Source organism: Cibotium barometz, chromosome 61 (assembly GCF_041138505.1).
Source record: "Cibotium barometz isolate CiBa-2024 chromosome 61, ASM4113850v1, whole genome shotgun sequence".
NCBI lineage: Eukaryota > Viridiplantae > Streptophyta > Polypodiopsida > Cyatheales > Cibotiaceae > Cibotium > Cibotium barometz.
The window spans coordinates 29,188,017-29,200,557 of record NC_141106.1 but is presented as its reverse complement, the minus strand read 5'-3'; the positions used below and the strand labels follow the sequence as shown (position 1 = coordinate 29,200,557).

Genomic DNA, 12,541 nt, shown 5'->3' with positions numbered 1-12,541 from the left:
GAAAGGGTACAACTTTTAGGCTAAGGGATGTGTCCAGTCGATGTAGAGGCACAACCATTCACTAAGGGATACAACCATTCGTCGAAGAGATGTGGCTATTCGATGAAGAGGTACATCCTTTGACGAAGAGTCGCAACCAGTCGAGGGTAGGGGTTCCCTTTGGCTGGTAACTCTTTGTATCTGCAACAGTAATCAGCAATGAAGAGAGAATCTGATATATAAACACGTCACAATCGTGACATTCCCTCCCATTTAAAATAAAATCCAGGGGTAGTTGTTGAGACTCTGGAAGAAGGGAAATGATTGAATTGCTTCTGCATCCAAAGCTCTAACTGCTAGATCCCATGTCATGGCATTATTGTTGACCATAACAATCTTGCACATACCAAACTGAATATTAACTGCATCTGCAACTTGTCTCATCTTTACTGAAAGCATGAGAATCATATCTGGAACTCTTTTGTTAACATCATTGGTAACTTCGAGCTTTGTCCAAGAAAAGATTGAATCTTCATCTGCCTTTAGAGAAACCATAAGCAAACTGTCTTGAATCTCCAATATCAAGGATTGTGTCACCAAACTTTGCATTTGGTTAGTGACCATCATTTGGAAATCTGAAAGGGAGTCCATTGGCTTGTCTGGAACACGGATGTCTTCAAGGGTTGTCGTAGATGAAGAAGAGGTATTGTTTAAAGGCTCTTTCATCTGCATTGTGCAAAGATAGTGCATCGAGACTAGGACAAGTATTGTCCAAAGAGGCAGTGACTGAAGTCATACTGCAAGAGTCTGTATGAGAATTATTCTTTGTACCATTCAAGGTAAGAACTGGAGCCTTCAGACTTGAAGAATCTTCATTCACCATTGCAACTGCATCGGTTATTGTGTAAGAGACAAAGACTTCATTCTGCAGGAGCGGTGACAAGGCTTTTGTTTTTGCCTGGACCACAGCCAAAGAAGTTGTGTGCATTTGGGACGCCACACATGAACCAGAACCTCTTGAATCGTCAGCTTTATCAGCGGGTATTAAGGCTTCCAGAGTAGGAGGAGCATGGCATGGCTCGCAAGGGGGAACTTGTCCAGCGTTGCGGCATTCACGACCGAGTACTCGACTAGGGTCGCAAATATGTGCCACTATGTGAGCCCACTTCGAAGAGATTGATGACTCTTCAAGGGGAGATCTTCTGAAAGCTTCATATTGCTGCTTTGGCTTCTGCTGATAGTGATTCAAAGATGGATCTTTCTCATAACTGTTGTAATGTTGAGAATGTTTGCAACGAGCATGCAGAGGCTCGAACGAAGTTATTTCATGTCTGGTGGTCTCCACAGAACTGTGCTGAGGACAAGAAACCTGTTGTGGGAGTTGTACGCCGAGAAGTTGCTTGTCGGGAGCTTGAGGAGGCTTTGGCTCACCATGGATCAAGTGTGACGAAAAAGTAGTCAGAGAAGGCTTCAAGAGTAGTTGAAATGCCTTCATTTCATGCCCGAGAAGGAAAATCGGTGAAGAAAATGAGGATTTGAGGCCACTTTCAACACTTTATGCTTGTTGTAATTTCTGGACAGCAACAAAATTCTGCACTGCAGGGTTTGGTGGAAGCCTTACATGCCAAGAAAGTCATTGCCAAGACAAGAGGGGCATACATGAAGAGGGCTGCATCCGGGGGGTTGGGGGTGCCGGTTCACATTAGCGTACGCCCGTTGGTTTTTTTTTTTTTTTTAAGATTGTGCTGATCGCTGGCCGTGGGGTACTCCTTTGTTTTTTTTTTTTTAATAATCGCTGGCCGGCGGCTTGGGCTTCCTTGCGCTGGCGGGTTTCCTTGCGTGCGCTAGCGCTAGTTGCCGTTGGGTGGCTGCTTTACGTGGCTGGTGGAAGCCACGTATATTAAAAGGCTTAATGTAAGCCTTAAGTTATAAGGCTTTTGGTTTCGTTTTTTTTTTTTTTTTTTTGAAACGTCACGTTTTCTTTTGAAAACGTGAAGAGGCAGGATCGAAAGGTGGCGACCCTGCGTGGATAGAAATGCAGCCCGAAAAGACGCGATGAGGGCCTCCAGTAGAATACAGGCATACTACAAGCACTTTGATGTGAGTTTCTGCTTCTCTGCTTCTCTGCTTCCCATCGTTTTTTTTTTGATAGAAAATTAGGAAAATGCTTAATCAAGCAAAATTGGCAAAATTGGGTAGAATTAAATGGGGCATTCTCTCTTGCTCTTCCATTCAACACTTGCTACACCCAATTTTAGGGTTTGGACGGGCTGATTTTAGGGTTAGGGTTTGGACTGATTTTAGGGTTTGGGTTTGGGCATCTCACAGGGCGGAAAAAAGTTTGCTGCTTGTTTACATTACTGCGAGCAAGGATTCACGCCAAGTCCACCATCGCTCTGCTTCTTCCATACAACACCGAGAGGAGAGTAGAGCGGAGAGGGTGAGAGGCTCACAACCGTAGGCCCGGGAAAAAAATTTTGCTCTGATACCACTGTGAGGATTATGTTGTTAATCCTGCATATTGTGTACTAATTACTACTTAAGTAATTAACTTAGAACAAGAACCTTCAGGAGAACACTTGAGACAAGATTGAATTGACTTGTTGTTATTAAACTGAGTACAATAGGTCTCTTATATAGGAGATGAAGAGACACATTTGAAGAGGCATGTCCTTTGATGAAAGGACATGACCTTAGACGAAAGGGTACAACTTTTAGGCTAAGGGATGTGTCCAGTCGATGTAGAGGCACAACCATTCACTAAGGGATACAACCATTCGTCGAAGAGATGTGGCTATTCGATGAAGAGGTACATCCTTTGACGAAGAGTCGCAACCAGTCGAGGGTAGGGGTTCCCTTTGGCTGGTAACTCTTTGTATCTGCAACAGTAATCAGCAATGAAGAGAGAATCTGATATATAAACACGTCACAATCGTGACATTGATTATGTCCTGCAATTAAGACACAAACTGAAACATGCTCAAAGGGGAGTGGGAAGATATTCAACTAACTACGTATATATTAACTGCATGAAAGAATAATTTAAAGTGATTGCTCGGATCTGGTCTATTGAGTGCTGTGTGTTAAGCTACTAATGCATGCTATTGACTGCTCTTGCTGCTCCAATGCTCTACACGGCTCAAAAACCTGCTGTGTTGGAGCGCTGCTAACTCCTTGATTGAGACTTGCCCTTGCTTTTCCAATACTGAATGCTGGCATCTCATCCAAACCCTGCTATTTAGAGGTAAAATTATTGCAGGCTAAGTCCATTCAGCCAGCCTTTTGCAAGCCCAAAAATGATATCATAAAACTCAATGCTTTCATATTCCCCCTTGGCCACGCTGGTTTCTGAATGCTTAAGCAGCCCAAAATTCGTCCAAAATTGTCCCAAACATGTCCCTGAAATGCCAGCTTATGTCCACATGCCACCAAATTAATTGATACATGTTACATCCCCTCCTGTTGAACGTGGAGCACTAGGGAACATAATTCAGCTTTGCTCTATCTCCACCTAAATCATCCACTCCCCGTTTGTGTCCTCCTTTCAAATTCTGTTGGTTGCATGTGAAACAAGGTACGGTACGGTACGCATTCAAGTATGGATTGAGATTTTGAGGTACGTTAAATACATAAGGTTCGTAAAAATATAAAAAATATACTATATAGTGTACATATATATACAAAAAAATGAATGAAAAAACAATTCATTTCTGAACATTCAACAACACAATTACCAAAATGAAAGCTCCATCTGTCACCATGTTTCCTTCGCTATCATACTCTCAACTCTAGCTTTGCGCAATGGCGGTGACCACAGCGGTTGGCACCGCATCATCATCATCTCTCGCTGCAATGTCTATATCAATAAAAGAGATGTGTCTATGTTCGCACTTTGCATAAGTCAGCTAAAATTGGCAATGACGGCCAACCTAGGGTTTTTTGGCCCAAAATGTTTTTGAAAACTGCCACGTACTTGCCAATGAGGTGATAACTCAAGTGGTGAAGGTGTTTGCCTAGCATTTGTATATGGATAATCCAGCATCTCCCGTGGGGAGAGTAAGACCCTCAAAGCTTGTACGTGATATTATTCTCCTTGGGTAATAAAATACTCCGAGGGGGGGGGGGGGTCAGCCCATTCCGGCCTCTATGTGGTAGCACATGTGCAAGCTCCATTTTCAACATTTGTGGATGTTTTGTCAGCTTTTATGTTTTATGCAAAGTGATGATGGATATGTATTAAGGTTGTGGCCATGTTTAAATGTTTTAAAATGGAAAGAAGGAATCAATCTTTTGATTCCAAGCCCTGGGAGCCTGCCTAAGACCATACAAGGCCTTCGCAACTTGTAAACCATCCCCTTTGATCCTGGAACCTCAAAGCCTGGAGGCTGCTCAACATACACCTCCCCCTACAAGTCACCATTAAGGAACGCAGGTTTAACATCCATCTCCCGCATGATACGAGACATCAAAGCATAGTTTACCTGTAAGAGCTCTCCTTAATGACTTTTGTCTTGTGGTCCACTCGGAGGGAAGCCCCGTAACACCTGACTCCCGAAGGGTATCGAACAACTCCCTGGGTACTCGAACAGAACGCGGAGCTTCTTGCTGCTGTGGGGGCTCATCTCCAGCCTCGAGCTCAACTGACTGAGGTTGTCCAACTGGAACAATCAACTGGGAATCATCATCAAACTCATCTAGGTCTCTAAGAAGTGGCGGCTCATCAACAGTGAAAGCTGGAACATAAAATGTATCCTTTGGAAAGAGAGTTATATCCCACAAAGACAAGATTCTGGGACTTCGAGTCAAACTTCTCCCTCTGCTTCTTTGGAATGTGAACATAGGCATCACTCCCAAACACACAGAAATGGGAGACATCTGGTTTCCTGCCAAAATACGCCAAAATACGCCTCAAAGGGAGTCATCTTTGGTAATGAAGTCGTCGGAGATCGGTTGAGGATATGGATAGCCGTAGCCATAGCCTCTCCCCAAAGTGGACGAGGAAGATCACGATGCTCCAACATCGTCCTCGCCATCTCTACCACAGTCCGGTTCTTTCGCTCAACTACTCCATTCTCTGAAGGCGAACCTATATTGGGCAACTCCCACTTGATGCCATGTTCCGCACAAACGGATTGAAAGAAAACTCTCCTCCTTTGTCAGCCTGAAGAGTCTTTATCTACAAGCCAGACTCTTTCTCCACATCACATGCCACTCCTTGAACCAAGCAAAAGCTTGGTCCTTCTGGGAAAGGAAATAAACCCATGTGAATCTACTACAATCATCAACAAGCAGCATAAAATACAAAGAACCTCCCAAGGATGGAGTCTGTATAGATCCACACAAGTCAGTGTGTACCAACTCCAAAGGTTTCGAAGCCCACCTGGAAGCCTGCTTCGGAAAAGAATCCCTGTGCTGCTTATCACGAATTCAAGAACTACAGCATCCCTGCCTGCTGCCAACATCTGGCAAGCCAACCACCGTTTGGTCCCGAAAAGCCCGCCACAGCGCACATCCACATTCAAGTGGCCAAACCGAAAGTGCCACAAGTCACCGATCTGAGTGCCTGTCACAGAGGAGAGTGCTGAGAGTCTGCAGATACCGTTCTCCACTCCGCCTTCCCATACAACCTGACATGTTTCTCTGTCCTGTAGAGCAATAGAATGCTCCTCAAACTCCACCCAGAAGCCAATCTTGCAAACCTCATGCACTGACAATACGCGGCAATCAAGGCCTTAGAGACATAACCCTTGGGTAAGTTGATGACGTGGGTTTGCCCCCTTTTTAATTTAAAAAAAAATCAGCAAGCAAGCGTGCGCTTCGAAACGGCAATCGGCTGAGGAGTTTCCACGAAGAGGTGCGACTGCTCATAGGAGGGGTGCCTGTCCATAAAAGGGTGCTGGCTGAAAGGTAAGCCTCCTGATTGAAGGCTTTTTTGTTTTGTCTTGCCTTTATTCAAGAGTGTCCTGCATATGGCTAGCCCAAACTTAATCAACAAAAATTGGGAGTTGGGAGCTGAATTTGATTGGGCATTCTCTCCTATTTTTCCATACAACTCTTACTATCCCTAATTCTAAGGTTAATTAGCTGATTTATGATTTTTTATTTTTAGGGTTAGGATTAGGGTTTTTTGGATGTGGACATCCTACAGGTTGGAGCTTGTTTGCTCTGATACCACTGTGAGGACTTCCTAGTTTATTAAGATATAATTAAAATTGAATACAAGAACTAAAGGTAATTAAAGAGCAAAAAGCTGAGTTGTTTGCATTGAGACACAAACCTTGTCAAATAGGGCCCGAAGAGGTACAAATGAAGAGGCACATCCCTGACGAAAGGGTGTGACTTTTGAATGAATAGTTATGTCTTTTGGACGTAGAGGTGTGTCCTTTAATCAATAGATGTGTCCCTTTGAAGAGACGTGTCCTTTGATGATGACCCATGTGACAAGGTGTAACCCTTCCCCACTGGTGTCCTTTCAATGATTAAGAGTAATTAAGGGTAATTAAGTCACAATCGTGACAGTTTTAAACTCTATACTCCCTAGATGGAGTCCTCAGATAAGGCATCTTCCATAGTACATACATCCAGCTTTCCTTTCCCTTTGCCTGCATCCTTTGGCACTGCATCACCACCACACATTTCCCCTTTGTTCTTCTAAGCATTTACATGAGGCATCTTGCCTTTATCATGCATAAACGTGGCTTGTGGGGTTCCATGCATAGGCTTTGGGCTGGAGTCACCATGACTCTTCCTGTATTTGCATGTCTCCACGAGGTCCACCAAAAAGAGATCTAGGCAAAAGTACCACCCGTGGTGCTGGTAAATGCATAGATAGAGTGGGATTGTCCTCTTGTACATGAGTATGAGCTGTCCAGGCAGCCCCACTTCCTTGCTTATCTTGAAGAGGTTTTATAAATACAAGGTTGGCCAAAACCACTTCGCCTTTCCTTATGAGGTGGAAAAGGGCTAAATCTTTGGGATTTACCTACAATCGAGTTGCAAAATCCACAAATAGAGAAGACTCTTGCTCTAAGTGAGAAGCGTCAAGACTCAAGAACATGTTCACCTTTTTCAACCCGTCTAGCTTCTGATTCAACTTTGCTCTTCTCAAGCTTTTCTTCTTCCATGCGAAGCCGGGCTCGAAGTTCCTCCACTTCCTTCTCTTTTAGTCTGAGAGCTTCTCCAGGATCAAAATCCAATTGAGTGTCTCCCATGAGAATTACTCACAAGAGAGGGTGAACGGTCATCCATCTTCAATTAGCAACCTTAATGTGGAGTTATCCCTTAAAACTGGATTAGTATTCCACCAAGGTATGAGCAAATAAACCGTGTTCTGATACCAATGAAACCAAGGTGGGTAGGACAATCCAAATTTCTAAGAATATTAAGCTTCACATTAAAGACACTAAGTACAAACAACCACACCCACCCACACTCACTTAATGAGTATAAAAGACTTAGAGAAGTTGACAACACAATGGGTCTAGAACGCCCCCTCCCCCATAGATAAACCTTTATTACAAGGAGTATTTGCACATACATGTAGAGGGTGCTCTTGCATCGGATTTCCAAGTATTACAGATGAAAACAATAAAAACAAGTTCCTCCACCCAAGCCTAAGGCAAGGGGTGTTTCCAGCTTCACACCAACCTTGTGCCCAATCTCACATAGTATACTATGTGGACCTCACAAGCACTCCCAGTCTCACACAATACCAGATGCTCCTCGAGAACCAGGCTCATCTAGTCTTTACACATAAATGGAAACATATACGTGCAAAAGCTCTTTCCAACACATACCTTCTTTTTGGATACTTCTCTTGTATCAAAAGTAAATTATTCGATGAAGAGGCTTCAGCAGTTTCTACATATGAATCTTATGAAGGGTTCACCATCTATTTGTGTGTGTGAGAGAGAGAAATTGATGATGTCAATCAGCTGTCTTTCCCTGTTTGTAGCATGTTAGTGTTGATGAAAGGGATGCCCTGCTGTCCCGCTCTTTATACAGCCAGTATGCAATCCAGCACAGTAAACTGCCTTGTAAAAAGAAGTAAATGGTGTGACCAGCTGTTTTCTCTCCTCTAGGGTGCAGCTCTGTATGAAACAAAAGATGATAGCATGATAGGAGCCTGCCACTAGTTCAATCCTGAAAAAAGGGAAGAAGAGATGCTTGTGATTCTGTCCAGCCAGGAAGCCATAACGATATCCTTCATTCAGCCTGAGTGAGAGAGAAAGAGCAATAGCTTTGGAACACTTCACTTCACTGGCTGCAGGAGAGAGAGAATGAACTCTGTTCGTTTCAATGGGCTGACTGCTGTAGAGAGAGAAAGGCAACTTCTTGCTTTAGCCGGCTGCAGGAGAGAGAGAGAGAGAGAGAGAGAGATAAGTAGTCCTGCTTTGCTTCAGTCGACTGATTCCCACAGAAGAAGAGGGTGTATCGTATTTTGCTTCTGTTCGCCTACTACCTTTCCCAACACCTCCCCATCGGTGTGCGAAAAGGTCAAAACAGTGCCTGGTTCTTCGCTAGCCAGCCTCTCTTTCCCACGTCAGCTATCATACTATAAAGATAAAAGGCTACAAATGTTTTCTACGTGGCCTTGATTTTAATGTGCTCAAAAATTCCCATGTAAATGATGTGGGGTTTTTTTCTAAATATTGGAATTTTTTTCTTTAAGTATAGTTAATGGGTTTGGTGCCCATTGGGGTGTTCACACCTATTTTTAATGTGGGTGTGAACACTCCACCTTATAAAAACATAACTAAGCCTTATACATGGTTTTAAATCTTTCGACGGCCAGTTTTGGTGCCTGCAAAAAGCCAATCGCAAATCAACAAGCAAAGGCATCCACACAGCTAGTAGTTCTGGGCATCCCAGACGTTACGAGACGAGACATAAGCAAGCATGCAGGACACGAAAATAAGTCATGCATCTAGAAAATATTTTATCTTCGCACATACATAAAATGAAGTGCATATGCAAATATTTTATCTTCACACATACATAAAATGAAGTGCATATGCAAATATTTTATCTTCACACATACATAAAATGAAGTGCATATGCAAATATACATTGGAAACCCCCCGTTCTCAAGCCATGTATCACACTCAGGGGTCTAGTAATACTAGATGACCCCGAGCTCCAGTGTTCCCAATCACACACGTCACACCTCCAGGCCTACTAGTCACACTAGCACTGCCAGGCGTGCTACTGATCATATCAACAAAGCTCTCATCCCTCTAGAAATATCAGTCCATCTCATAGGACTACTAATCATATCAACAAAGCCCAAACACTCGGCATCCCGAGAGTGATTCACCAGTCAAACTGGTGTCTAAATGCATAGAAAAATCCGGAGAGAATCTATCTTTGCATTTATTTGAGGATACCTTGTTATCCACGGAGCCAAATGGTCACAGCCAGCCAACCCCTTCCCCTTCAGACTGCAAGTACCTATGGGAGCAGTAGAACTCCAAAAAAGAGCAAGATCGCTCATCCAATCTGCCTACTTTCCACCCACCATCATTAGAGTTTTGAAAGCGAAGGATGGGGGAATAGATGTGTAAGGACACTACGATACATTCAATTACCTAGAGAGGGGGGGGGGGGGGGGGGAAGAGACCCTTAAAAAGGAACACTTCGTAATTTTCCCTCCTCTTTTTCCTCTATTTATTGATGTTCCATTATCATGTGATCAATCAATGATGGGCGGCTTCACAACAAGCAGACCCTACACTCAAACTGCAGATTCTGAGCTCTAGCCGCATCTTAAGGCCACCTGATATGGTGATGTGGCCAAGCAAAGCTCACCTATGTTGCTCTCACTTACCATTCTCCTATGCATTCATTCATGAAACAAATGAACAAAATTCATTCAAAACAGTGAGTAGAAATCGCAAGGCTAAATACCTGGATGTATGGGTAAGTGTTGGCTGCTGCTTGATCTCCTATAAGCATCGAGTCACACTGTGAAAAGTTACGTGCATTACGTGCCGTTGGCTGAACTTGAACAAGTCCTCTGTAACAATTCATCGAATGGCCAGCTGATATGCCTTTGGAAACAATCCTACTCCGAGAATTCTTCCCTACATGTATCATCTTCGTGCCCGTATCTGCCTGCTGCCGGTTATTTGTCACCGCCACAGAGTAGAACTCTCCCTTTGAATTGTCACCTTTCAAAACCACACTAGGATACTTCCATGTGATGGCAGATCCTGTCTCAACCTGTGTCCATGATATCTTGGAGTTGTTGCCATCGCACAGGCCCCTTTTGGTCACAAAGTTATAAATCCCACCTCTACCTTCTTCATCACCAGCATACCAGTTCTGCACAGTTGAGTACTTGATTTCAGCACCCTCGGCACAGTAGAGTTCAACAACGGCAGCATGGAGCTGGTTCTTATCATATGAAGGTGCAGTGCAGCCTTCAAGGTAGCTGATAAAGCTTCTCTCATCTGCCACAATGAGGGTGCGCTCAAATTGGCCCGTCTCCAGGGCATTAATTCTGAAGTAGGTCGAGATTTCCATTGGCGAAACAGTGTCTTTAGGGATGTAACAAAAGGAGCCATCACTGAAGACAGCCGAGTTCAAGGCAGCGTAGAAATTGTCGGCGACTGGGACAACTCTGCCAAGGTACTGCTTGACAAGGTTAGGGTACTCCTTAACAGCTTCTGAGATGGAGCAGAAGATGACACCTGCAGCTTCTAGGGTTTTCCTGTGTGTTGTGGCAATGGAGACGCTGTCAAAGACGGCATCCACGGCAACATTGGTCAGGCGCTTCTGCTCTGTGAGGGGGATACCTAATTTCTGGAAAGTTTCAAGGAGGGCAGGGTCTACCTCATCCAAGCTTTTCTTCTTCTCCTTCTGTTTGGGTTCGGAGTAATAGCAGTAATCTTGAAAGTCGATGGAGGGGTACTGGTTATCGGACCACTGGGGCTCCTTCATCTTGAGCCATTGTTTGTATGCGTTGAGGCGAAACTCAAGAAGCCATGGGGGCTCGTCTTTCTTTGCAGAGATCAGCCTGATGGTGTCCTCAGACAAACCCTTGGGTATGGAGACAGATTCTATGTCAGAGACAAACCCCCACTTGTAGTCCCTCTTCAGAAACTGCTGAATCGCATCAGACGATGAACCTGATGATGATTCAGGCCTCTCCAATAGCGCAGAATCGGCGCCATCGCCAGGCGGAGGGGCCTGTGCAACAATAGAGAGATGCCTCGGCTGTCGATCGAAGAAAGCAAGCTTCGCCGGCGCAAACGAAGGGGAGGATTTAAAGCGAAATGCAGAGGAGGACGACGATGAGGCGAACGCTGGTGATGCAGAGAAAGACAGAGTGCAAGAGCTTGAAGTCATGGCTATGGCTATGGTCAGAGAGGAGACGAGACCAGACGTGATGGTGATGCAGACTAGGGCGGTTTAGCATTTTTATTGGCACACCTAGTGTGTAAATTGTAATCTTAGGTACAAATAAAAATCTCGCATTACCAAAAAAAAAATTGTAATCTTAGTTTTTCTTTTTTTTCCCCTTTTTTATTGGACTTGAAATGAGAGGAAATTGCATATTTACATCCAGCTTGTGTATCACACACACACCACTTCCGACTCAAGTGTCAAGGGGCAAGAGGTCGAGTGGTACTAGGCTTGAGCCTCGCTAGCCGTAATCTTATATATATATATACCTAGATGAATCCAGGAACATGCCCAAATTCACCTTATAAGAAAGTGCAATTTATGATCTCATAGTAGTCATCCACAAGACAATAAACCATCAACTCCATCATGCATAGTATGGACTAGATACTACGAGATCCCCACTGTTGTTTTGTTGGAGCAGCAAGTTGATTTGAGAGCTTTGTAATTTGTGGATTTTCATTAATGAGTAAGAAAAGTGCATATATAAACACACACACACACTTAATATATACGAGTAACCTCACACATCTTCGACGAATTGGAGCCTACCCCTCCTTGAACCTCCAAACTCTTGCCATGTAGCAGCCTCGTGAAGCTCTTCCTTTATGTAATACAGAAAAGAGAAGCAACTTCGTGAAACTCTTCCTTTATATAATATATAGAGAAGAGATAGAGATATAGAGATGTATGTATTTATATATATATATATGTATATATATATAGCCACACTTTCATGTGGGTGTAGATACTTCTCTTCAAAAATTAACAAAACTCAAGGATTGTCCTTTTTCTTGAAAGAATATTTTTATCTTGTAAACTTAGTACATAAATTTGTGAGTAAGATTGTGTGATTAGATTCATAGTATGTTGTACTTAAAATCCCTAATAGATCTTGCAAAGTGCTAAAAGAATGTAGCCAAGCACATAGGAGTTGAGTTGTGTGGAATTCTCTCAATGCATCTACACTAACCTTAAGTAAAACACACAAATATGAAAACACAAGAGAATGAGAGATAGTGAAGGATGTGAGACTTCCCTGATCATCGCTCCAAGCTTGAGAAAGGTCGACGTAGTAGAGACCTACAATATCACAAACACGTGAGTAGATTATCGATGTGCCTTCAATAACTTCAAGATACCACTGCCAAGGTGT

The 12,541-nt window shown here is 43.5% G+C and overlaps 1 protein-coding gene across 1 annotated transcript in view; it reads right to left on the bottom strand.

Annotated features, from left to right (window-relative positions):
• LOC147604735 (uncharacterized) overlaps positions 1 to 11,413 on the bottom strand; it is a 50,509-nt gene extending 39,096 nt beyond the window's left edge. Inside the window, exon 1 of the mRNA XM_086794474.1 lies at positions 9,886 to 11,413. Within this exon, the coding sequence (XP_086650600.1) occupies positions 9,886 to 11,328 (1,443 nt within the window). The 5' untranslated portion in view covers positions 11,329 to 11,413. The remainder of the gene's footprint in view (positions 1 to 9,885) is intronic.
• Positions 11,414 to 12,541: the final 1,128 nt, after the last annotated feature.